The sequence below is a fragment of the Corapipo altera genome, unplaced genomic scaffold (assembly GCF_003945725.1).
Source record: "Corapipo altera isolate COAL_440 unplaced genomic scaffold, ASM394572v1 116, whole genome shotgun sequence".
NCBI lineage: Eukaryota > Metazoa > Chordata > Aves > Passeriformes > Pipridae > Corapipo > Corapipo altera.
This window is the reverse complement of record NW_020884953.1, coordinates 1,410,633-1,435,515: the sequence shown is the minus strand read 5'-3', so window position 1 is coordinate 1,435,515 and position 24,883 is coordinate 1,410,633. Positions and strand designations below refer to the sequence as shown.

The 24,883-nt window shown below is 43.0% G+C and overlaps 2 protein-coding genes across 5 annotated transcripts; one reads left to right on the top strand and one right to left on the bottom strand.

The window, feature by feature from the left end:
* Positions 1-110: 110 nt before the first annotated feature.
* On the bottom strand, positions 111-19,224 carry MMUT (methylmalonyl-CoA mutase). 2 transcript variants are annotated; one of them, XM_027663393.1, is made up of 13 exons: positions 19,166-19,224; positions 15,966-16,369; positions 14,906-15,273; positions 13,651-13,808; positions 12,351-12,522; positions 10,210-10,458; positions 9,822-9,933; positions 8,495-8,610; positions 7,800-7,915; positions 4,415-4,546; positions 2,052-2,199; positions 1,775-1,942; positions 401-529 (listed from the first exon to the last, which is right to left on the bottom strand). In XM_027663393.1, exons 2-13 carry the CDS (start codon positions 16,342-16,344, stop codon positions 401-403), a joined length of 2,247 nt encoding a protein of 748 aa, XP_027519194.1. In that variant the 5' UTR covers positions 16,345-16,369; positions 19,166-19,224. The 2 variants fall into 2 exon arrangements, with proteins under 2 accessions (XP_027519193.1, XP_027519194.1); XM_027663392.1 differs by lacking the exon at positions 19,166-19,224 and having other exon boundaries at positions 111-529; positions 15,966-16,404.
* Positions 19,217-24,601, top strand: CENPQ (centromere protein Q). Of its 3 annotated transcripts, none has more exons than XM_027663400.1 (9): positions 19,217-19,328; positions 20,837-20,992; positions 21,689-21,743; positions 21,877-21,991; positions 22,256-22,324; positions 22,836-22,965; positions 23,203-23,322; positions 23,589-23,666; positions 24,282-24,601. In XM_027663400.1, the coding sequence occupies exons 2-9, from the start codon at positions 20,840-20,842 to the stop codon at positions 24,408-24,410; spliced, it is 849 nt and encodes a 282-aa protein (XP_027519201.1). In that variant the 5' UTR covers positions 19,217-19,328; positions 20,837-20,839; the 3' UTR covers positions 24,411-24,601. The 3 variants fall into 3 exon arrangements, with proteins under 3 accessions (XP_027519201.1, XP_027519199.1, XP_027519200.1); XM_027663398.1 differs by having other exon boundaries at positions 21,686-21,743; XM_027663399.1 differs by lacking the exon at positions 19,217-19,328 and adding an exon at positions 19,511-19,619 and having other exon boundaries at positions 21,686-21,743.
* Positions 24,602-24,883: the final 282 nt, after the last annotated feature.

Genomic DNA, 24,883 nt, shown 5'->3' with positions numbered 1-24,883 from the left:
TCAACCACATCTCTGCTGAACTTCAGTGATTTTGCCTGAAGAGTACCAGGTCCACAGTGACTGCCAAAAAATGCAAAACAAGTTCTCTACATGAAAAAAGAGACCAACCAAAAGAGCTGCAATTAGTTTATTTATCAGTATATCTGGGAAAAAAACCCCAAACACACTTACGTGAATTCCCTTCATTTCCTGAAGTCACGGTTCTAGAGATAAAATTTTCTGGTGAGTACATATATAAATAATCCTCTAATAGAACAAACCAGAGAGTTTACAACTTTCTTAGAAAGCACAAAACACCAGGCCAGGGGGCAGTAGAAGCAGTTTGTGGCTGGCCATCCCTTGTGATGATCCCGTTCCGCAGGCAATTGTTGTAAGGCTGCTGTGATGTGACATTCCAGAGTTACATGGATTGCTGCCTCTTCTCCAGGCACTTCTCAATATCATCCAACACTTGCACAGCTGCCTTTGGAATGCGAGTCCCTGGACCAAACACATTGGTAACGCCGGCATCGTACAGGAACTCGTAATCCTGTTCAAAAATAGATTTAAGATCTATAGTTAATGGTTCAACAGAAAATTGCTCTTTCATGTATAGCTGTGTATGCTCTATCCTGTATGCTGAGCCTGAGAAAGCAACTAATCCCAGAGAAAGGCAGCACAGCTTCAAGGAGATGGGAAAAGCAGGGTAGTTAGGAGGTAAAAAAGAAATAATAAAAAAAAATATCTGTAGGAAAGATTTTATTTCTTTAGAATCAGACTCATGTCAATCCTTGGAAAATTTTCAAAAGCCAACTGGTTGTGACCCTGACTGACCCAATCTAAGTTTGATCTAACTTCTAATTTTGAAAATACTGCTGTAAACAAGGGCTTGGAGCAGATGACTCCCTGTGGTCTCTTGCCATCTAAGTTAATCTAATTTTATGATTGTCCTGAAATATCAAAAAGATCTGGGAAGCAGTTCTGTATTCACTCTTACTTTTATATAAGGTATTCTGTACCTTTTTCAACCACAAGTTAGTAGCAGCCTCTTGAGAGGTACTGGATAGAACACAATTTGTCTCCCAGAAAAATACTACGAGTTTTGTTTGTTCAGTTTAAAAGTCTGTAATTCCTGAATGCTTTCCTAATTAGCTAACAAAGGGAGAAGTGTGGGAAAAGGGGAGATCTATGTGCAAAATCAATTTGAATCACTCTAGACAGAGGATAACCCTAAGGGTGATACAGCCAGGCAAACTGTGGATGAGCTAAGGAAAAATGTAAGAGAAAAGCACAGATGTGACTGCACGGTAATCCAACAAACTGTTCAACAGTTTAGGAGAAAGCAGAGGGAATGAGAGGCAACACTGAGGCCTGATGATTGTGATGGTGAGGAGAGGCTGAATAGTGAATGAGATGTGTGATGGGACCTGCCAGGTGTCTTAGTCACCAGCTCTGGCTCTTCCCAAATTTATGGCTGGAAGCCATGAGGTCTCTTTAGGACAGGACCCAGCCTGTACCAGTGACATGCAAAGTACTGGTGATGGGAAACAACAGAGCATAAAGAACATCTCCCTGAGGCTCATCTTTTCACAACACAGCTTAATATTCCATCCCACAAACACTGTAAATTAAACCAGGACGTGGTGTAGCAAAAATCAGAACAGTTAGACCTGACAGTGCTCTGTGACCACCTTGTACCTGTAAATCCCCTCTGACATTACAGGATAGAGGAAACAGATAAAACAGCACAGATAAAGCAGCTCTTGGTCTGGATGGACAGGATGCTGCCCCGTACCTGAGGTGGGATGACACCTCCACAGATGACCAGGATGTCTGGGCGGTGGAGGGTGTTGAGCTCCTTGATGAGTTCAGGCACCAGGGTTTTGTGTCCTGCCGCCAGTGTGCTCACCCCCACACAGTGCACATCGGCATCCACCGCCTGCTGTGCCACCTCCCGGGGGGTCTGTGCGGAGACAGGGCATGAGACAGGGAACAGCCCCAGCCTGGACGCTGCACCGGCATCAGAGGGAAAATGGATGCATTTGGAATACTCTGGATTCAATCGGTCCTACCTGGAAGAGGGGCCCGATGTCCACGTCGAAGCCGATGTCTGCAAATCCTGTGGCGATGACTTTGGCCCCTCTGTCGTGGCCGTCCTGGCCCATCTTTGCCACAAGAATGCGAGGCCTGCGCCCCTCTCGGTCCATGAACTTGTTAACTCTGGTGGAAAACACCTCTTGTATCAGTGCAAGTCACTGAGAAGCATTAGAAGTATTTCCACACATAAAAAATGCACTGGCTGCAAGTGTAGCGTAATTTCTGTACATCAGATAAAAACATCTTCTAAGTCATGGTTTGGCTATGGAATATATTAATATATCAAATTCATGTTGCATAATTACTAACCACTATATTAATATTCATGTTATACAATCACTAACTTCTTGTATTTATCAGCCTCACCAATAAAATGTTCTTTTAAAAAAAACCAAACACTCCACTACCCTTCTGCTTTCTAACAGACAAAATGCTGAATTCTCTGAGGGTTCAGTGAGGGGAATTACAACAAAATAAACCACAATTTTTATATTTTGAGAATAATTATGTATGATTATTTCAAAAGTACTTGCACACAGGTTATAGAGATGGGTCCTGGATATCACACTGTGCATCATCACCATTCCACTGGGCACAAGACTGTCCAGAGAAGGATTACTGTATCCCATATTCTGTGTACTTGTTCCATTGCCTCTCTTTTTTCGGATAGTAGCTGTTGATATTTCTCTTGTATTGAAGAGCCTCAGATATTATTCTCTCATCTTATTGCTCATTATTCATGTACCACCAGGATCTGTCTGTGAGTGGGACACTAAGACTATCCCTTCTTAGAAATAAAAACTTTTGTGGTTTTGTTTGGTTTGGTTTGGTTTTTTGTGGGTTGATTTTTTTTTTAATATTGTACTGGACAGCTTGAAAAGGAATTATGTCAAGGCAGCCTGAGGAAGCAAACTGACAGAGCTTGTGCTTGAGGGTGTATAGGAGTCAGGCCAGCCTAAGGACTGCTAAGAATATCAGTGAAGCAGGTATCTGAACTGATTTGTGACATCTCTAAATCCTTTTCTCTGTATTGTTTTCTGTTTCCATATTCTTGTTTTCTTACTTCCCCATCCACAGGCTCCCTCCCAACAAGAACAGCTCCAGGTACTCCAAGCCTGCCAAGGCTAAAACCACATGAGACCCTGGAATTCAGGGCTTGGTTTACATGCTGGGCAGTGTGAAATCACCCTTATGAAGGGCTGTGCAAAGTGACACACAGCAAATCCAGTTTTGTCACCATGTTTACTAAGTGGTACACATGACCTTGGACATAAAGGCAGGATGGTGGTGGAGTCACCATCCCTGGAAGTGTTCAAGAATCGACTGAACGTGGCACTGAGTCTACTTAACAAGGTGGTGATTGGTCAAAGGTTGGATTCTATGATCTTGGAGGTTTTTTCCAACCTAAATGATTCTGTGATTCTCTGTAAAAAAGGGAGCTACATCTTGATTTTCAAGGAATTAGTTCAGTTCAGTTTCCCATAAAACCCATAATTACAAAGACCTAAATTTAAATATTTAAAATAAGACACTCCACAGCACAACTACTTTCAAGTCAATCTGAACATCACCACTGTGAAGCCATCAAGTAATTCCCTTTCCAGACAGCCTGAACTCTTTAATATGTAAGCCCCAGCACAGCAGGGACTGATCAGCATCGATTGGAATTACATCACCTCCCACTACAGCAATTCAGGCTCTTTACCCCTGAGGGCAGCAGTGAAGGCAGAAGCTGAGAAAAGGCACAAATAGGCAGCTGTTTTCACACATACCACCATCTTCAGATGTTTTCTCCATCGGGATATGAGTAAGTAGCACCCAGAGACTGGAAGTTGTATGTGGATATCCAGACAGATTTTAGCCTGACAGTTTTAGTAAGAGTGAAATTGCAGGAACAATTATGGGTAGATCAAGATTTTGTAATATGAATTGCTGGAAATATTTTAGAGATTACTATTACATAGCCTCGAACAGAAGCAACCCAAGGTACAGCCATTTCAGGTAGAGTTTCTCAGCTTCTCAATCCTATGGCTGCACAGGCTACCTGAACAAAATCCTCAAATCATAACATCACCTTGGTGTTTGCAAGCAAATACAAGTTCAGTTGAGTTTTTACTATTGTCTTACTGCACTTAATTCTTGTCATTTTCCTTCCTTCCTTATAGGCACAAGAGTGCCTGTCATGCTTTGCAGGTCACTGTTGTAGGTCATTGCTTTGATCTGGGGATGTCACTCAGGTTTGGGAAATGCTTTTTTAGGGCATAGTGAGTAGCACATGTACCTCCTGGATTAAATGTGAGGTTATTAGAGGTCTGGCTACCTGGGAAGCATTTCTCACCTATTGATGGCATGCAGGATTTCATCACTCTCTCCAAATTCCTGGCGATAGGCTCCACTCACCATCCGGTCGCTGGCTTTGTGCTCCCCGAAAACCTTCTTCATGGCATCTGTTATTTCTCCCACGGTGCACCTGAGGCACAGACACAAAGCAGGAATATTATCAGGAGGCCGAAAGGAAAACAGGACACAGGCATCACTGGCACTGGGCCAACTATTTCCCTTGCTGCAGGACAAATTAATTTCCATTCCTTTCCCTTTCGGTGCTGCAACTCTGAACATGTGACTCACCCCACTGTCACCCACTAACAGAACATGCAAAGGTAATTTTAAGAAAGTATTTTATTGCTGATGTGAGAATTGATTTACAAGTGACAAGGCAATGGGGACTACTGCATGGCAAAATATTTCAGAAAATTAAATCAGATTCTGAACAGGGTTTTTTGGGGGGCTCAGGCTGTAGAATCTTGGATTTGGACCCATACTAAAACACAAAATATAAATCAAGAGGGGACAAAACCAGGAAGAACACACAGAAAAGACTGACACCCAACATTCTAACTGGAATATGCTTGCCTTTCCCTTATGTTTTTATTTTAGTGTTTATTACTCTTCTCCTCTACTCCTGACTCCTTATCCACTAAGATGCAGAAGAATCTGGGAAATTTATTTGTGTACAAGTTACAAGTTTTGTTTGCTACTGGACACACTGTGCCCATTTGAAATAATACACATTTTACTGCTGCAGCACAAGCGAGAGAAGCAAACCAGGCTGTGTTGTCTTCTTGTACAAACATCAGAAATAACAGCCTCTGTCCTAAAGCAATAAAAAAATACGTGCTGAATACAACTTGCTGCAAACTTTGTCAAAGGAAAGAAATAAAAATACTGCTTTAATAAAACACATGTGCTCAGATATAGAGACCAAACCAACCAACCAACTCAGCTACTGCTAAGCACATTTCAAACCTCTGGAATTCACATTTTCTCCCGCATTTGTTCCTTACAACCACCTGAAAGGAGGTAGCAGCCAAGTGGAGGTTGGTCTCTTCTAAAAGAGAGATAAAATCCCTGCAAACCTTTAAATCTAAAGTTCTTAAGTAATAACAGGAGTTCTGCTTTTCAGCTACTCATGAATGCTCTCCTACTGTTTACCAACAAACTTATAAACTTTTTTTTTAAAATCTCTGCTACATACGCATCCACAATGAAATAGCTCTCTCTGGAGGCAGGAATACAGCCTCTTAACAGTGAGATTTTTTATCAGTCTATAGCCCTTAAAAATATCTGGTGGCTGAGGCAATATGTTTGTATATAAACTGTTTATGTCTTATTAACTGCTCAGAGTTACTGCTGACCAACTGTGCTGGATCAGAGCCCTTCACTGCTCAGAGATTCCCTGTGCTTCCTCAAAAGCAGATGATTTCCCAAGAAGAGGAGCTTGGCTCTTGGCTAAGCTTTGGGTCAGTGTCATTAAAGACAAGCACAACTGTGACCAGTAAAGATGTTGTTCATTTGTGTGTCCTACGGGGCACAGGATCTGCTTCCTTTGGCAACTTATGCTGTGATTAACCCAGTGGCTCACAACAGGCTGTGCTGCCCAAATATCAATTTGAAGAAAGTCAATGACCACAATGTGCCCGTTAGAACTGTCACCTTCTGTCTGCTCAGCCTCACACTCCTGCCTGTGCATTTCAGCAGTAATGACAGGCAGCAGTGTGAAACCAGGTGACAAAGTACCATGAGGTAACAGGCTGGGCAGACAAAGGAGCAGAACAACATGATACAATGCACTCCTGCTTTCCTTTTCCATCACTGGGAGCTGGCACAGCTGGGACTGGAGTCTGGAGAGGGACAGAAAAACAGCAACACAGATGGAGGTGAGAAAGAACTTGGCATAACCTGCCTCATACCCTACCTAACTACACCCATTTGCCTGTAACTTCTCATGAGAAATGAGGCACAGAAGGGGTGCTCCAGTTCCCTATCACCTCTGCCTTATTACTTTGGTCAGAGTACCAAAATTACTTTTCTACTTGTGTTTTTCAGCGCTGAAATCTCTGTATTAGTCCATGGAGTCTCATCACTGAAAATTCTGTGCCACTTATTTTATTCCAAGTGATTAAGATGACATCATGATCAAAATCCATCATTTTCCATTCAGTAGGAAAGAGGCACCTGTCACTCTTGCTGGTGACACTGGCCCACTTGTCTATTGCTTGGGAAGGGTGAATGTGCTTCACTTGCAAAGCTTTTCCCATGTTGTCCCCAACAGAAAGGCTCCCCATAAATGTTCCCAGAGCTCACAGTCCCCCTTCAGACCCTCCATACCAGATGCCAGGACAGTTTCTTTCTTGGTAACACCCCATTTATAGTTTTGGGGGAGAATTTAGTTTTGTGTTTGCAGCTTACAAAGTAGACCTGCGGTCTATTAAAGCTTTTACAATTAATGAAAGACATGGTCACCAAGGAGAGAAACTGGGAAATAACTGGCCAGTTTTGGTACAGAAGATATGACTCCCTTGTAAATCCAACACAGCCCTCCTATGTGACCTTCACAGTTCACAGACAAATGCAGACTTGCTGCTGGAGACTCCTGACAAGCTCTGCGTGGGAGAAAGTGTATTCAAAATACAGCTCTTAAGTGTTCAATGAAAGAATTTGAGATATCACAGTAAAAAGAGGCCAGTACTCCAATAAAGAGTGAATTTGGTTTGCTCATTTTTGGGGCATTTAGTTAATTAAGGAACAGACAGACAAGATCTATTCTAGAGACTGATGCTGACCTTGAAAGAGGAAAGAAAACAGCCTCAAAAGCACCTTGGGTGAAAAAAGTAACTGTTCCACTGGACTCCGAGGATGTCTCACTGCACCACTCAAGAGCATCTTCGACATCTTTGCCTGACTAAGCAAACTGATTTCTTCTTCAGTCAAAAAATGTTTTCACACCAATCTGTGGTGCAAGGAAAGATGAAGCAACAGAGCATGATGAGATTGTGAATATCCATTTTCACATCTCAGACACTTCTTAAGCTCCTTGACCCATGAACCAGCAGGGTGACAGAGAAACCCAGTTACATCCTGAAGCTGGTAAGATTATGAGTTGTAAACAGCACAGTGTGTATGAACAATCTCAGTTCACACGAGATTCTTTATAACTGCATGGTTCCTTATAAGAAATTAAAGCATGTCCTTAAGAGGCTGTAAAATGTAATAATGGTCTATTTGACAGTGTGAAACTGCAGCCACTTTTTACTTCAACCTCTAAAATAAAATCCCAAAACATCTCAAGACACCAATCTCACTGGCACCACACCCAGTAACGGTGAAGAGGTGAAAATGAGCCACTGATTTTCAAGCAGCAGTTGCTTGTTCACCTCCAGTACCTGGCACGTGCTGCTTCCACTGCAAGAGCAAGGAGGTTTCCTTCCCCAGTGGCAGCACATTTTGTCAGAGCATCCAGGCACTGCTGGGCTGCTGCATTATCTCTGCTGGCCTTCACCTACAGCGCAGGGGAAAGATATTGGGTTAAAACAAACTGCGAAGTGAAATGGGAAGTTGAGTGTGTAAGACTGTTTGATTTCAAATATTAATTCTGAAGGTATGGAACTGTCAATATGCACTATATAGTTCAGTAAGATTAGAAGTAAAAAGGCACCTCAGATCTTAAAATGTGTAAAAGTCCATAACATAATTCTTAAGCCAGTTTTATCTACATTTTTACTGATTATGAAAGTGGATACTGATTTCTGGTTCCAAAACCCTGTCCCTCAGTGGCTCTTGACAAGCTGTACTGAACAGTCTGAGTGACTAAGCAATGTTACCTGTTTTTAGAGCAGAACATTGCATAGCTGTTTCCTATCTTATTTTCAGGACATGTAAAGCTCCCAGTTTTTAAAGGTTAGATATATTTTCACGACACCATCAGAAATACAATGAGGAAAATCAAGTCAATGTAACGAAAACATTTTTGTCTGGATTCTAATACTGTGTTTCAGTATTAGAGAAATTAGCAAAGCACCTTTACTCAAGTTCTATCTGCAATTACCAGAAGTTCCCTTTTTAAAAAGGTTGTTCTCACCTTGTTGATCTTCTCAATCTGCTTGGCACGGACTGTAGTGTTATCAATGGCCAGAACTTCCACTGTCTCCTCTTTCTCCAGCTGATGCTTGTTTACTCCAACAATTACTTCAGACCCTATTTCCAATGGAAACACCAGAAACTCAGAATACATTTGCAAACTACTGTGAGAAGACACAGTATCAACAGGACAAGAAGTTTTTGAGCATTATAATGCATTATAACTATATACATTTCAAATATGTAAAATTTTCTCTTATAGAAAGGATTTATGTCTGTATTCTTCAGATTTTATGATGAGAGGTGATTAAATGCATGAACATTGAACTCAGGGAACGCTGGGCCAGAAAAAAAGATATGAAATAGAACATTGGCCATTTTCCATTTTTAAGCTTACATAAGTGAATCTTGTAGAATTAAGCACGAGTGCTGGTCTCCTGCACTCCTTTGCATTTACTTTTCTGACTTATCAAATAGAGTGAAGTTCCTACCTAAAACTAGTCCACGTGAATAAAAATGAAGTGGAAAACTATATTTTAGCTTTCAGCCAGTATGAACATATCAATAATTTTTATTTGCAGTGCCTGATAACACTAATATACTCTTTGAAGCAACATCAAGTAATTTACCTTGGGAGAGAAAACACAGAACTTGACTAATTATTCTTTATTGGTCTTAATTAAGACCTGCTTCAAATTTATTCTCTATACAACAAGTTCATTTAACTTTTATGTATGAGTTATCCCTGTTTTCTGTTACTGGACTGCTACTGAAACTCAGATTACAACAAGTGGAATAGAGTTATAAGGACACATGTAAAAATATCTCTACATATATATATATACACCACATGTGTACACATTCATATACACGTTTATATATCACAAATAAAGAGCTGTATCATCCTCTGCACTGCATTTTTTCTGGTCTTCAGGAATAACAGCTTCTCCGGTAACCCCAGGAATTTGGCCAGCTGCATTCCATACCGCCATCTGGTGGCATTCCTGCTTTTTAATTCAGGAATCACGGATAAAAGCTCCTATCAGAAATTAATCTATTAACTACTGAAGGCTCCAAATATCCCTTTAAAATGGTCTTTCTAGTGCCTTGTCTAGTCTAATCTTCAATATGTCAAGTAAGGCTTTTCACACTGGCACTGTACTTCACAAATCTTTTTCCAGAAGTTTTCACTGGCATAAAACTATTACCATTCATTTTACCACTCACAATCTGTTACTTTTAAACTAAGAATGAAAACGTGTGTAAAAAACTCTTTATACAAAGGTTTCTAGTGGCACTTTTCCCTACTTTCATCTCCCTGCTCCTACCAGAGTCAATCCTGGCTTGTCTCCGGGCTGCACACTCTTCAATACGAAGTTTGGGAATCCCCTCAGCAACGGCTTTGGCCATTCCACCCATTTCTTCTATCTCCTCAATAAGCTGAGAAATGAAGAGGATTGAGAAAGTGAGTAGTAACAAGGTTTAAAAAAATGAGCTTTGTACTTGTACTACCATCCAAATTTTTATTATGCCTACCTGTCCAGTCCCATGCTCTAAACTGTATTTTGTAAAGTTCATTCACAAAGAAAGCACTGAAGCAGAAGTGTAAAATAATTCCTTGTTTAGAAATTACTAACTTATCAAATAGTCCCTTAAAATACATTTCTCAAAACTCCCATCCCTAAAGTTTTCCCAGGATAGGTTATGCAAACTGACCTTTAAAGCAGCTTCATAGACATCGTTGGTGAGGCACTCCATCAGGTAAGATCCCCCCCAGGGATCTGCCACTTTAGGAATTCCTGATTCCTCTTGGATTATGATCTGTGTGTTCCTGGCAATGCGAGCACTCTTCACTGTGGGCAAACCCAGGGCTTCATCAAAGGAATTTGTGTGCAAGGACTGTGTTCCCCCAAAAACTGCAGCCATGGCCTCGATCGTGGTGCGGATAACGTTGTTAAAGGGATCCTGGAAGGGAAAGGACAGCTCTGGAACTCAGAGGTTCTGCCATGGTTGGTCACACACAGTCTGCAGGGAAATGGATGCAAGACTCCCCACTGAAACACTGGAATCAGAACAAAAGCTGAGAAAACCCCAGTCAGTAACAGGGGTCAGTCATCAAATCAAAGGGATTTATCACTTGTCAGTATCTTAACACAGAGATTAATCCAGAAAAAAAGACAACATTATCAGTGTGTGAGTAAACTGGTGATGGTAACAAATCAAAGCCTAACTTATATTCAGTGGTGCTTAGAAGGCCTTAATGAATCCAAGTTGGAAAGGATGGAACAGGTAGGCCTGATGTCCTCCATCCTCAGAATCCAGAATTCTTGGAACAGTGAAAAGCACGTGTGTCAGACGGGTTACTAGTCAAGATCTGTTTTGGAACTTAATGTACTTAAATATTTTCATTAATGACAACATTACACAGAGGTAGAAATTACAGTTGCAACTTGCTGGTACTATAAAATTGAAGGATAGGTATAGAAATAGAGTCAGAATTACAGAATATAATATCAGTCTTTAGGTCAAAATTTTTATCTGCTCCTCTCAGACACCTAGATAGTTGAGTTGTATGTATGTGTCCTCACAGTTAAAGAGGAATTCTAGTGGTCTCCAAGTGCTGAGATGGAGTGAAGACTCACACAGTGAGCTGCCTGTACTTTTTAATGTGATTATTGAGAGAATTCATTGATAGGTCAAGACTGCAAACCTACTTCTTGAAGGGCTTTGGTGAGATGAATGTATACAAAAAAATTTAGAGCCACCAATGTGGCCTTGAAGAAAGCAAACTGAACCAATGTGAGTTACATTATCCTCCATAAAGAATTGGAATTAATATCACTGTTTTACAGAACGTGGTAATTCTGCCTGCACTGGAGCCTTTCTGGTTCAAGTATTCCATTTAAAGAATTACAGAAAAATGGGATTTGGATAAGCAAGAATGTAATACCTAATTTATAAGTAGGTACATATCTAAAGGCAGGTCAAAGGAAAATATATTTGCCCTCTGAAACCTACTGGAGTAAACACCGGGCACTGAGAAGTTACATTAAGATAAGTGCAATGCTTAGACATGAAAAAAGGGCTTATGATCCAGGTAGAAAATTATTTACACTGGAGACTTGAAGATGGTTGAATATCATTTTAGTAATATTAATATTTTTGTACCCACACAATACTTTTAATTGGAGGACCCACAAAGGCCACTGCTCAGAAAGTTCCATTGTTTTAGTTGTACTGTGTTGTTGCAATGTAAGTAAAAATTACATTTACTTCGACCAAAAAACAAGAATAAAACCAAGGCACAGAAGTCAAATAACAATGGTTGCAATCACAACCTAAAAATAACTCCTATTGCCTGACTTTGATTGAGAAGCAGGCCTTGGAATCAGAGCTGGAACCCAGCTCCGACCTCACTTGGGAAACTATATGCACTCCAATGATTTATTTTCTAGTTGTGATGTAACTGAACAGGAAGACCAGACAGTGCACCCAGTTGCTAAAGAACAGATGAGTTGTAACCATTTCTTCCCTCTTCAGCAGTTGTCATTAGGGGCATGAGTGACTTCCTTGGCTCCTCATATGCATTCTCAAGCCAGTGATCCTGAGAAAAAAGTGCCTCTACTTCCTTACTCAGCTGCATTTTGAAAAGGTAACTTACAGGACAAATACAAGAGGGGGCTTCATGCTCTGAGTCCTGAATGAATATAAAGATGTATCCAATGCTTGTTTATGCACCTGTCAAACTCAAGAGTGGGACAGGCGTCCTCCTTCAGGAAGCTGCACCTTAGTAACACCAGATCCACTCCATGAGAACATATTTCAGTGAGGAAGATGATGACAGTCCCATTTCTAACCTGCTCAGTGAGAGACCAGCCCGAAGTCTGACAATGAGCTCTCAGCAGAAGAGATTTGGGATCCTTGGGCTTAAACATTTTCTCAATCAAGTCAGCCCAGAGCCGCCTCCCGGCTCTCAGCTTCGCTATTTCCATGTAGAAGTTCATCCCAATTCCCCAGAAGAAGGAGAGCCTGTAATAAGAGCACATGAACAGGATAAAACATGAAACCATTCTAATAATTTTGTTTCAGTAAAGGATAAATCCTACAGCAAGGTCTCGGATAATTTACTTTTGCAGATGATGGGAATGTTCCTGGACACTGATGCCAGCTGCTACAGAACGTACACGTTTATGTGAATAAAGTGATTTAGCCTCCAAACAGGGTGACTGCAAACAAACTGCCACTGCCAGCGGCCCCTGGAACTGCTAAACTGTCCCCAGGGACTGTTTTGGGGGAGCTCTCAGTCAAGCAGTGTCCCAGCAAGTACAGACAGTGACAGTGTAGTGCCAGGGAATACTCCTGGACACCATCTACCAGTGCAGTTACACTCACAAACTACCTATAATGAGAAGACATTACATATTACAAGCATGTTTTCATCCTTTTCCTGATGATTTTAATCAAAATCCAAATCAGTTTAACACAGGACAGCATAACAGGGAACAGACTGATCAATATACTTTTGCTTACTTACAGCTTTTATGATTTATAAATGCAAACATACACAGTTCACACAAGTAAAAGTTATTAGACTAAAGATGCACTTTTTAAACAGTGAATTAGCTATGGAAACAATTTGCCAAAAGCTCTTACAGAATTCCCCATCACTTCAAAGCCTGAAAATAAGGCTGTATCTTATTCTACATGATCCACTTGGATCTTGCCACAGATGTCAGGGATGGGTTAATTAATTTGATTTCTACAGTTTGAATGTGCAACAGGCTCCATGCACCACACCTCTTCTTTTTTAAACTCACTGTATAGTTAGGGAATCTGTAAATAAACAAGACCACTGAAACTATAATTCTTGCCTAGTCTGGCATTAACTATACAAAAAATACAATATTCTGCTGAAAATTAAATTAAAATTGACCTTGACAATGCTTGTGCATGAGCTTTATTCAGTTTATTAGCCTAGGTGTTGGACAAAATAGATTTTATAACTGAAATCATGTAACAAAAACAAACCCGAACCTATCTGCAACGTGAGCATTGCCAATATTGCTTGTATGCCTAAAAATACAGAATTTCATATTAAACTGTCTTAGAGGTTTTACCAAAAAGTGAGTTTTATACTTGCAAATTTCTTGAGCTCACCTTGGTGCAAATTCATCAATGGTGAGGCCAGCTTTAAGCCCAGTTCTGCAGTACTCCAAGCCATCTGCTATGGTATAAGCTAATTCCAGAATGGTGTCAGCTCCTGCCTCTTGCATGTGGTACCCACTGATGGAAATGGAATTAAATTTTGGCATATGCTGCAAAAAAGAGACAACAGGGTATAACAGCAAGGGGCGGGGTGGATAATTGCTCTATCAACATTCACAAATAATCCATTCACAGAGTGACAGAACGGGTTGAGTTGGAAGGGACCTTAAAGCTCATCCAGTTCCAACCCCCTGCCATGGGCAGGAACATTTTCCACTATCCCAGGTTGCTCCAACCTGGCCTTGAACACGTCCAGGGATGGGGCAGCCACAGCTTCTCTGGGCATCCTGTGCCAGGGCCTCGCCACCCTCACAGGGAAGAATTTCTTCCTTAGTATCTAACCTGAATCTCTCCTCTTTTAGTTTAAAACTGTTCCCCTTGTCCTATCACTACCTGCCTGTGTAAAAAGTTCTCTCAGTCTTTTTTACAAGCCCCCTTAGTCACTGAAAGGCTGCAATGAGGTCTCTTTCTGGAGCCTTCTCCGCTCCAGGTTGAACAACAGCCTGTCTCCATGGCAGAGGTGTTCCAGCCCATTCTGTGCACTCCCTGTAGACTGCAAATATAATCCAAGCCTATGAAATGGTGTTTGCAGATCTTTACTTCATGTGGTTTCACCTTTTTGCACTATCCATTGTGCCTGTACCATCACTCACCATGCTGAGTATTGTTCTCCATCACAGGCTGTGTGCCACCTCTCCAGTGAAAATGCAACTAAGAAAACAACTGGGAGCACTGAACTTCCAGTCATCAGCTCCAGACTTCAATCCTTTCATTACCTTCTTCTCATTCTTAATTTTGCAGCAGAAGCCCTTCGAGACTCTTACCTCTTTGCTTCTGCAAACAATGCTTAACTATGTGGCTTCTTACTTTCTCTGCAAAGAACAGCCTGAATGTTCCTCATCTCTAAGCTTCCTGCATCCTTTCAGGCTCAGGCTCACCTTAATCTGGCTTTGATTGGGATTGACTTAAAAAACCTTCAAATTTATGCTGTAAGTGATTTGGGATCTTAACTTCTCCTTCCAGCCCTTTCCACGACCTCACTATTCTTCACTATGACAGGTCTTCCCATCTTCTGCTTTGTTCTCCAAAGTGCCTCAAAAACAGTTAACTTGACATAGTATCAGAAGTACATTTAAACAATGAATACCTTTGAGGTGTACTGGAAGATGTCAGCAATGATCCTCATGGATGGCTCTGGAGGGAATATGTAGGTATTGCGGACCATGAACTCCTTCAGGATGTCATTTTGGATTGTCCCTGTCAGCTTGGCCTGGGGCACTCCCTGCTCTTCTCCAGTCACAATGAATGTTGCCAACACGGGAATCACTGCCCCGTTCATTGTCATGGAAACAGACATTTTCTCCAAAGGAATTCCATCAAAAAGGATTTTAGTGTCTTCCACAGTGTCAATGGCAACTCCAGCCATTCCAACATCTCCTCGGACTCGTGGATTGTCTGAATCATACCCACGGTGGGTGGCCAAATCAAAAGCAACAGACAATCCCTGCTGGCCAGCTACAGGAAAGAGAAACAAAAAACCATGGTATCAAAAGATGCAGAAATCTCCAAACAACTCCTCAACAATCACAGAGAATTGGTTTGGGTTGGAAGGGACCTTAAAGATCATCTACTTCCAACCCCCCTGCCATGGGCAGGGACATCTGCAAAGGACAACACTCTGCAGAAATATTGGGAAAACTGTTCTCAAATAAGGAAAATCCCCATATTTTGTATTTAGTAATATGCCATGAATGATACTATTTATAGGTATTTATGAGTTCATTCAGAATATGAGATGGAAATCCAAAATGTCAGAATGCACTAACACCAGAAGTTAAGTCACATAGTTCAACATTTTTTTTCCACTACAATCTTCTCTCATGGTCTCAAAACGAGTGTGAAGTGCTCCATAATCTCTGCTGGTTGGACTCTGGGATGGAGCCAAATTACATCTCTCTATGTGTTAAGGTGCAATAACTAAAACCAGCATTTAACACATTTCTTTTCCACAGCAAAATGAAGCAAAGTCAGTTCCAGAAATGATCCAATTTCCCAATAATAAAGAAATATAGATAGTGCCACTGGGAAGATCCCATCAGAAACCCAAACTCACGAGGCAGAACGATCACATTTGCCATGTAGCACACTGAATCCATGTTCCCCACTGCTTCACAAGGCAATGCTTTTTCCCAAACCAGCTGCCCTACCTTTTATGTTGTCCTTGTAGAACTTGTTGCTCTCTTCCACTGTGCTGAATCCAGCATATTGTCGGATTGTCCATGGCCTATAGGTGTACATGGTGGGATAGGGCCCCCGAGTGAAAGGTTTCACCCCTGGCAGCTCCTCAGGGAGGTCCTTGGTGTCCCTCTTGGAGTACAACGGCTTGATGTCGATCCCCTCTGGGGTGTGCCAGATTAAATCCTTGGGGTTTTTGCCTTTCAGCTGCTTTTCAGCCAGGGCAGCCCACTCTGGGTGCAGGGGCTGCCTGTGCAGGGAACGCCACGTGCTCCGGCCGGCTGGAATCTGGGCCAGGGGCATGCGGTGGCACGGCCGCAGCCGCAGGATGACGTCCCTGGCCCTCAGCATGGCTGAGCTGTCAGCCCGGGGTGAGCTGGACAAAATAAATACACATATCTGCATCATCATTTTCCTCTAGCCAAGGAAACGTTCCCAAACCCGTCTATATTCACATCGTAAATGTGTCACTTATTCAGTCCCTCAGCAGCACCATCGTTAATCAGTCACTGAAAAGCCAGTGTGAGGCATGAAGATGCCATGCCCAGCTACCCTCTGACCTTCCCACCTCCCTCATCTATGAATTCCTTAAAGAGGGACCCTCTTCCAGGAATGGGGCAGCCAAGGTTTCTCTGGATAACCTGTACCAGGGCCTCACCACCGTCACAGGGAAGGTTTTCTTCTTATATCCAACATCAAGGCGGCACTCTGCAGAAAGTGGACTGTCAGAAAATTGCTGATAAATCACAAACTTTGGAAAAGGTGGCTTGGGCTGGATGGTAACCAGAGACACTGAGAAAAAAAGGAGAAAAAGACTGTGGCATGTGAGAACACAGGGATAATGCAAGAGCTCCAGAGCTCATCTCACCACACGTGAGACTGGTATGGAAGACAACTTTAACTTCCTCTGTGAGGGTGGTGAGGCCCTGGCACAGGCTGCCCAGAGCAGCTGTGGTTGCTTCATCCCTAGAAATGCTCAAGGCTGGATGGGGCTTGGAGCAACCTGGTGTAGTGGAAGGCATCCTGGCCCATGGCAAGAGGTTGGAATGAGATCATCTTTAAGGTTCCTTCCAACCCAAACCATCGTGTGATTCTGTAAGCTCAGTAACTCCTGAAAGCTGTAAGCTCCTTTGCTGCTGCTCTCCACACCCTATCCCTGCTTCTTTCTGAAGCCACAACCTTTACAGCTTGGCTCCAAGGGCACTCACCTCCTCTCTGCCTCATTTCCTTCACAACCCCTGGAAAATCACACTTCCCTGACACCTTCATGAGAAATCTCACATAAAACTGGAAAACACCTCTCACCTCTCATTATGGTGTTGCAGCAACACTCCAAATACGTGCTTTAATAATATATATGCTAAATGTGGTATGTATATAACCTGCTGGGCACAGAGGAGCACCTGAGGAGCACTCATTCCCTGTGGGCATGTGATGCTGCAGCCAGGATGAAAGGCAACCTGGGCCCCCACTGCTGCATCAGTCACAGAATCAAAGAATGGGGCAGGTTGGGAGGGACCACAAGGGGTCATCTGGTCCAACCTCCCTGCTCAAGTAGGGTCCTCTCAGAGCACATGGCATAGGATTGTGTCCAGACAGCTCTGGAACATCTCCAGTGAGGGAGATTCCACAAACTCTCTGGGTAACCTGTTCCTGTTCCAGTACTCGGTCACTGCACAGGAAAGAAGTTCTTCCTCATGTTCAGGTGGACCCTCCTGGGTACCAGTTCCATTCGTCTTGTCCCATTGCTGGGAAACCCCAAGGACAGCCTGGTCCATCCTCTGCCCCCTCCCTGCAAACACTGACAGACATGGATGAGGTCGCCACTCAGTGTTTCTTCTTGAGGCTGAACAGGCCCAGCTCCCTCAGCCTTTCCTCCTAAGAGAGATGCTCCAGTCCCTTCATCATCTTTGTAACCCTCTGCTGGAGCTATGTAAGAGACTTAAAAATCATAATTGTCTTAACCACTGTTAAGATCACCGGAGGACTTTGCCTACTATGCCAAAGTGTATAAAGAAGCTCCAACCACAGAAGCTCACCCTGCCCAAATACGCCTCCTGAAACTGGGAAACTGGACTGTGAGTTAAGCCACCTGAACTTGAGAGAAGATAAAGGCAGTACTACTGTCCAATTATCTCAGATCTAAGGAGAATTAAACAAGCCTGGGGGAGAGGAATGTATCCACAAGGAAAGCCAACTCAGCAGCTGTGCTGAAAATCAGCCCTCGCTGCGTCTGGCAGGGGGAGGCCATAGCCCCCAGACTCATTTCTGAGCCCACAAGATCCACAGTGTTGCAACAGATCCACAGTGTTGCAAAAAACCATGTAAAACTCCCTTCTGCAGGGGAGGTGCTTGGGTACCCCATATCCCTGAATTTATACTAATCCATTGAACTCTGTGTTTTGTGGAACCCTCACCACCAAGAAGCCACGGGCAAAAGGACTACAGGACACCTTCTGGATCCATGAGGTGGTGATATCTGCCTACTTTTTGTCACTCTCTTTCTCTCCCCCTCCCTCTCTTTTCTATTTTTTTCTCTCTCTCTCTCTCTCCCCCTCACATTTACTGTTAAACAAAATCCGTACTACTGACTTCGGCATGTGGTCTCTTTTGCACTTTAAATGGGGAAGAGGCATCTCTCTAATAATCGTAATAATCTGATCACAACAACTCGCTCCAGGAGCTCCACGTCTCTCCCGTCCCAAGGAGCCCAGAGCTGGGCACAGTACTCCAGATGTGCCTCCCCAGGGCTGAGCAGAGGGGCAGGATCCCCTCCCTGACCTGCTGGCAATGCTGTCACTAATACACTCCAGGACTGTTCCTCCCCAGGCGCAGGACGCTGCACCGGCCCTTGCTGAGCTTCAGTCAGTTCTCTGCTCATCTCTCCATCACCAGCCCCTCACCCCGAGGGAGCCCCAAAGCCGCCCTGTCCGCTGTCCCCCCTCAGCGCCCACAGCCGGGGGGTGACCGGGTGCCCCCCGCCACCACCTCCCGCCCACAAACACGCCCCCTCGGCGGCCAATGGGGACGCGGGGCCGGGACCGCGTCTGGGTTAGGGGATCGGGACAAGGACAGAGACCGGGACAGGGACTGCGGACATGGATATGGACAGGGATAAGGGCAGGAATGGGAATAGGGACAGACACCTCTCCCCCCCCCCACTTCCCGTTACCTGTCTCGGCCCCTCCGTCAGCGCTCGGGTCCCGCGCACGCGCAGCGGGCGGGAACGTCAGTGCGCCTGCGCGCGGGGAGCGCGGTTTATTTTGTAACGTCCCGGCGAGCTGAGGTAGGGGCGCTGAGGAGGAGGAGGAAGAGGAGGCGGCAGCGCCGGGCCGGTGAGGCTCGGGGCGGGATGAACCGGGAGGGGGGAGAAGGTTTTTGTGGAGATGCTCCCCGGGGTGTTATCAGGCAGCGGCAAGAGAGCGAGCGTTTAGGGGTATTGGGAGTATGGTTGGGGAGGACTACAACTCCCAGCCTGCATTGCGCTCGGTATGCGAGTTCTCCGAGCTGCACTGTTGAGCGGTGCATGCCGGGAGTTGTAGTCCTCGCGCCATCTCTTGTGAGCTGCGAAAGCTGTTATATAGCCTCGGCAGTTGTGGAGGAGAAAGACAGCGCTTACTTACCTGGTTTAGGGTTTATGTACCTTTTATAGGGCTTGCTTACCTCGTTTAGGCATTATTTACCTCTTACAGGGCTTCTTAACATGGCTTGGTTACCTGGCCTGGAGCTTATTTATCTGGTGTAGGGTCAGTCACAACGCTCCCCTGGTGAGCCGTGACAGGACCTCTGAGTGAGGGGAAAATGGGCCGAGGGGATGAAAGAAAAACTGAATATATATAGAGAGAAGAGCAGGGTGGTGGGGTGTTGTGGCTGTTCCCTTCTGTGGGATTGCTCTTCCCTCTGTCTCTGTAGTAAGTAAGAAAAGAAACTATAGGTTTAAATGGCAGCAAAGACTGTTGTAATTAGGGGCTAAGGTAAGAAGGTCTGGTAATTGGATGATTCTGCTCAGCTGCATTAGAAAGATAAAACCACACAATGATTTGGGTTGGAAGGAACCTTAATGACCATCTAGTCCCACCCCCCCACCATGTGCAGGGACACTTTCCACTACCCCACCTTCCTCCAAGCCCCATCCAACCTGGCTTTGAACACTTACAGGGATGGAGCAGCCACAGCTTCTCTGGACAACCTGTGCCAGAGCCTCACCTCCCTTTCAGGGAAGAGTTTTTTCTTAATATCTCATCTAAACCTGCCCTCTGTCAGTTTAAAGCCATTCTCCCTTGTCCTGTCCCTCCAGACCCTTGTGCAAAGTCCCTCTCCAGCTCTCTTAGAGCCCCTTTAGGCACTGGTAGGAGCTCTAAGTTCTCCCCTGAGCCTTTTCCAGGTGAACACCCCCAGCTCTCCCAACCTGTCTCCACAGCAGAGGTGCTCCAGCCCTTAGAGCATCTCCGTGGCATCCCCTGGACTTGCTCCAGCAGCGCCACATCCTTCTTATTTTAGGGGCCCCAGAGCTGGACACAGTGTTACAGGCAGGGTCTTTTGAGAGCAGAGAATTTTCTACTTTAAGAACAAATGAGGCTTTTCTCAGGTCAGTTCTGTTGCTTTACCATTGCTGTTCTTTGACATCCCCGTCATGCTGCCTTTTAACTTTAGAAACAGATGTGAAACAAGTAAGAGTTTGTCTAAAAGGCAGATGGGGATGCTTTTTTAGGAGTCCTGCACTTAGGTAAATATACAAGATTTAGGCTTTGGATTAGCAAATATGCGAACATTTGTGCTCATTTAGGCTCGTAATTGCTAGATTTTAATTTTGTCTTTTCCTCCTGTTCCTGTTGGTTTACAGATAATGAAACCCCGCCACACACCTTCCACTAAAATGGGGGAGACCCCTGGTGGGAGATCAGCAAAAAACCCTTTTAAGTCTCAACACAAACTGAAACCTTCCAGCAAAAAAAAAGGAACAGATGGAGAAGGAAGAAAACAAGGTCAAAAAAGACAGGTATTCATTATTTTGGATCAAAATAGAAAAGTAACCAAAGGGGCGGGAAAAAGAGATATTTTTGCCCATTTTTAAACTGAAATTTATAGAGAACAATTAAGTAACTAAATGTAACTCGAGGAAATGCCCAGTGTGAACAGCTCTTTTGAGCAGCCTTGATTGCTTCCTGGTTTCCAGAATTCCTAGTTGGGTGCTACTGTGCCTGTCACAAGTAGAGGGAAGCATTGCCTGATCATGAGCAAAAAGGCAAGCTGGCTGTGCAGTTGTGAAGAGCTGCTGAACAGCATCTGATTGAGCAGAGTGATCAGGTCAGAGTTCATTCAGGCTCAGTTTATTCACCTTTGGAAGATATTCTTTGCATGTCTCACGACAGGATTCTCCAACAAGGTTTGTTACCCAGCTGAACTGATGAACAGCACGATCTCAAGATGCTGCTGAACAGACAAACATCCTGTGCATTTATTTCATGATCTCATTCTTGGAATGGGAGGAATTGGGAAGAGTGAATTTTTTTTCCTTAGTCTACTTGGCATGAATTACTGTTGCACAGTTCAAAAAAGATGGTTTTTTTAGTGGTCAGTGTCAAAGGTTTCTGTCAGGCACTAACACAGTGGGTTGATGGTAGTGGATGGATGATGGCACAGCAGAGGATGTTTCAAAATTGCCACATTTGCTACAAATTCTTCTCTTCAGCAGGTCACTGAGACAGTGAAAAGGACAGTTAAGAAGCAGAGAGACTGTTCCCCTAGAGGTAGGACCTTGTTCTTTGCTGTTAAATCTGAAGTGTTACACCTTTGACTCCCATCTGACTGAAATGAGTCACAAAACCATCTGCCCAGGTTTGACAAATCATATTTTTTCCTTTTCTTCCTTTATGTTAACAGGAGAAAATGTTTCTTCAAAAAAAGTGAAGCTTTCCAGTGCCACAATAGGATCTTGGCAGACTCTCTCAGAGAGCAGTAGACAATTTCTGGAAAGTGCAGTGGATTCAGCAGTACTGTAAGTGCCAAATATCCTGGTGGTTCTTCTTTGTTTCCGCAAGGAATAAAGTAAAAATTGTAGTATTGTTTGAACTGGAAATGCTTTGGAGCTTTTTTGGGCAATATGGCTGTCTGTCTATATTTTATGCAATATAATATAACACTTTCTGTCTGAAATTGGAAATTTTTACCTAGAGAAGTTCTGACTGTGTGCACTTCATTTGATGTGTTCTCTGTGCTTGCAGGCTTTGTGACAGGAATTCTGCCTTTGTTTTCTTTCCAGATCTGTGTTGTGCCAACAGAGGAAGGAGAAAGATGATGTTCAGAAGCACCTCAATGTACTGAAAAAAAGGTAAGAAACTATAAATTAAAAGAAAACAATGAGAGAAGAGATTTCTTTTACCCAGTTATTTTGTACCATGCTTTGAGGGTAAGCTAAACTCTCCCTCTGACAAAAAGCTATATATCCTATATCATGTTCAGGTTTTACTAAAATGATGATTGTTTGGAAGAAGCTAAAATGCTGATTTTAGAACTTAGTTTTACTTTGAAAAGCAGAAGGGTCAGAATAGTTTATAATCAGGGAATGTACAGGCCAGTGGGATGGAAATCACACAAGGTCAGTGCAGTAGCAAAGGTGAGAATGGTGGGATTTCTTGTTCCTGGTTCCTTCTTTGGATAGACATCTATTCCACATGATTTTGGAAAACAGTTCAAGACAGCTTTCCTTCCTGTCTGGAGCCTTTTACTTCACTAGCAGCAATTGGGCTAAACTGAGTTTAGTTTTTTCCCCAGAGAAGTAATTAATCACTTCTAGTTTTGCAAAGAACTGCAAGTCATGTTTTCCTTTTTGTACACTTAAGGGTGCTGAAAGTTTTCAAGACTGTAAAGGTGCCTCCAGGGAAACTGGACAGCCTGAAGAATATCCCAAGCCTTCAAATGGCAGAGAGACAAATGCTTGAGGCAAATGAGGAATCTTTGGCACAGCTGCAGGTATGAAAGGCAAGAAAGGGAAGGAGTTACCTTACCCAGTTGCTGCTGCTCAGTGTGTGTTGTAACCTTTTAGTAGAGAGAGAGCTGACTGTACCTATGCTCTTGTGGAGGAGTGTCCACTCCTCATCATAACCCACCTTTGATGCACAGCAGTGTCTCTGTCTGGATGGTTCTGTACAAAAGGCTCCCCATCTTTGAAGTAAATTTTATTCTGGTGTTGTGTCTGTTTTATTTTAGGAAGAAATAACTGAAGCTGAGCGATCAGCAGACCGCATTGAGGAAACTGTGCAGCAACTGAAGTACAAAATCCAGCTGCTGAAGAACCAGTTAGAGGAAGATGAAAAAGAGGCCAGGAAGGTATCTCCAATAAATACTTCTGTACCCTAACCTATAGGAATGGGCTAACTTCCAGAGCTGTCCTAAACAAGCTGTTTCTCAGGGAATGTCATTTAAGGAAGGCCTCATTTGCCTTTGAGAATAATTCTTTTCAATTTCACCAACTTTAGTTGCAAAATTAAGAAGTTTAGTTTTCAGAAGTTGGATAATGACAGCCAGGTTATTTTCCTACTGGGGAACCTGATGTTTGGGGTTTTTTGGATTATTTTTTCTTTTTCCCTTCCTAGATATTCCAGGAAAATGGCAGTGGTGCACTCCACCTTCCAGAACTCCCCAAGCACAGTGTGCAGGCACCTACTTTGCAGGTGCGTGTGGAATATATAATATATTTATATACGTGTATGTAACTGTTATTTATATAAATATATATATGTGTAATACTTTGGTTATGAGAAGGAAGGCAGCAGAATGTGCTTTTATCACATCTTCTGTCAGAGGGGGAAAATCTGAAAATTCAGAAAAATTGGAGAGTTTTCTTTTTCCTTTTTTTTTCTTGTTTCTTTTCATTGGGAACTATGTACTTATGTTTTAAAAACCAAACAAAACCCTGGAAACTCTCTCCATCCCTGAAAGTGTTCAAGGCCGGGTTGGATGGGACCTGAATAACTTGGTGTAGTGGAAGATGTCCCTGTCATTGGCAGGGGCCTTAGAGCTGGATGATCTTTAAGGTCCCTTCTAAGCTAAATCACTCTCTAATTAAAAGGATCACTTGTCTCTTCCTAGAAAAACCTGTGGTCCTAGGGAACCTGTAATCATACCTGAAACATATCTATAACTGTTGAAGGGAAGACTTACTCTTTGTCTTTTTGAATCTTTTTTTATCTTACTTTGGCTACAACTGGGCTGCACGAAAGGGGAATTCCTGTTGCACTTGACAAAAGCAGTTTTTATTTGTTATCCGTCATTCTTTCCTTCTTTAGGAAGAAATTTTGAAGACAAAGAATCAGAAAGGTCTGTTAAAGGATTTGAACACTATTCAACAGTCAACTGACTTGAAGAACTTGTTAACCCTCATTGAAAAGACCTATGAGAAGGTGGACTTGCTTTGAGAAGATGAAATGTGTGGAGTCTCCTTTGGAGGAGATAATGTCGACCAGCACTCTGTGTTAATGTAGAGCAGCAGGATGCTCAGCATGGAAACTGTTTTCTTTCTAATGGCTTTGCTGTTGTGACTGCTGAATTTCCCTTAAAACATTTTCTATGAATATTGGTATATAAATCTGTAGATACATTCTGGGACTCCAGTGATTTATGTCATCTATCAAGGATTCTTTTGGGGTTTGACTTGTGATGACTTCTAATGTTGATATATCCTGTCCTAGGAGAAGGGAGGGAAATGGATCCTGGGTTATTTGGGCATTTTTATAGAATTAGGCAACTATTCCATTATATTTGCACTTCTGTATCTACATCTGTAGATCACTGAAGGCAGAATCTCTTAACCAAAGTAAGAGTTAAATCCTTTTTAAACCTGAACCACCAAGTAAAAATATGATTTTCTAATAAAAATAAAATAAAATAA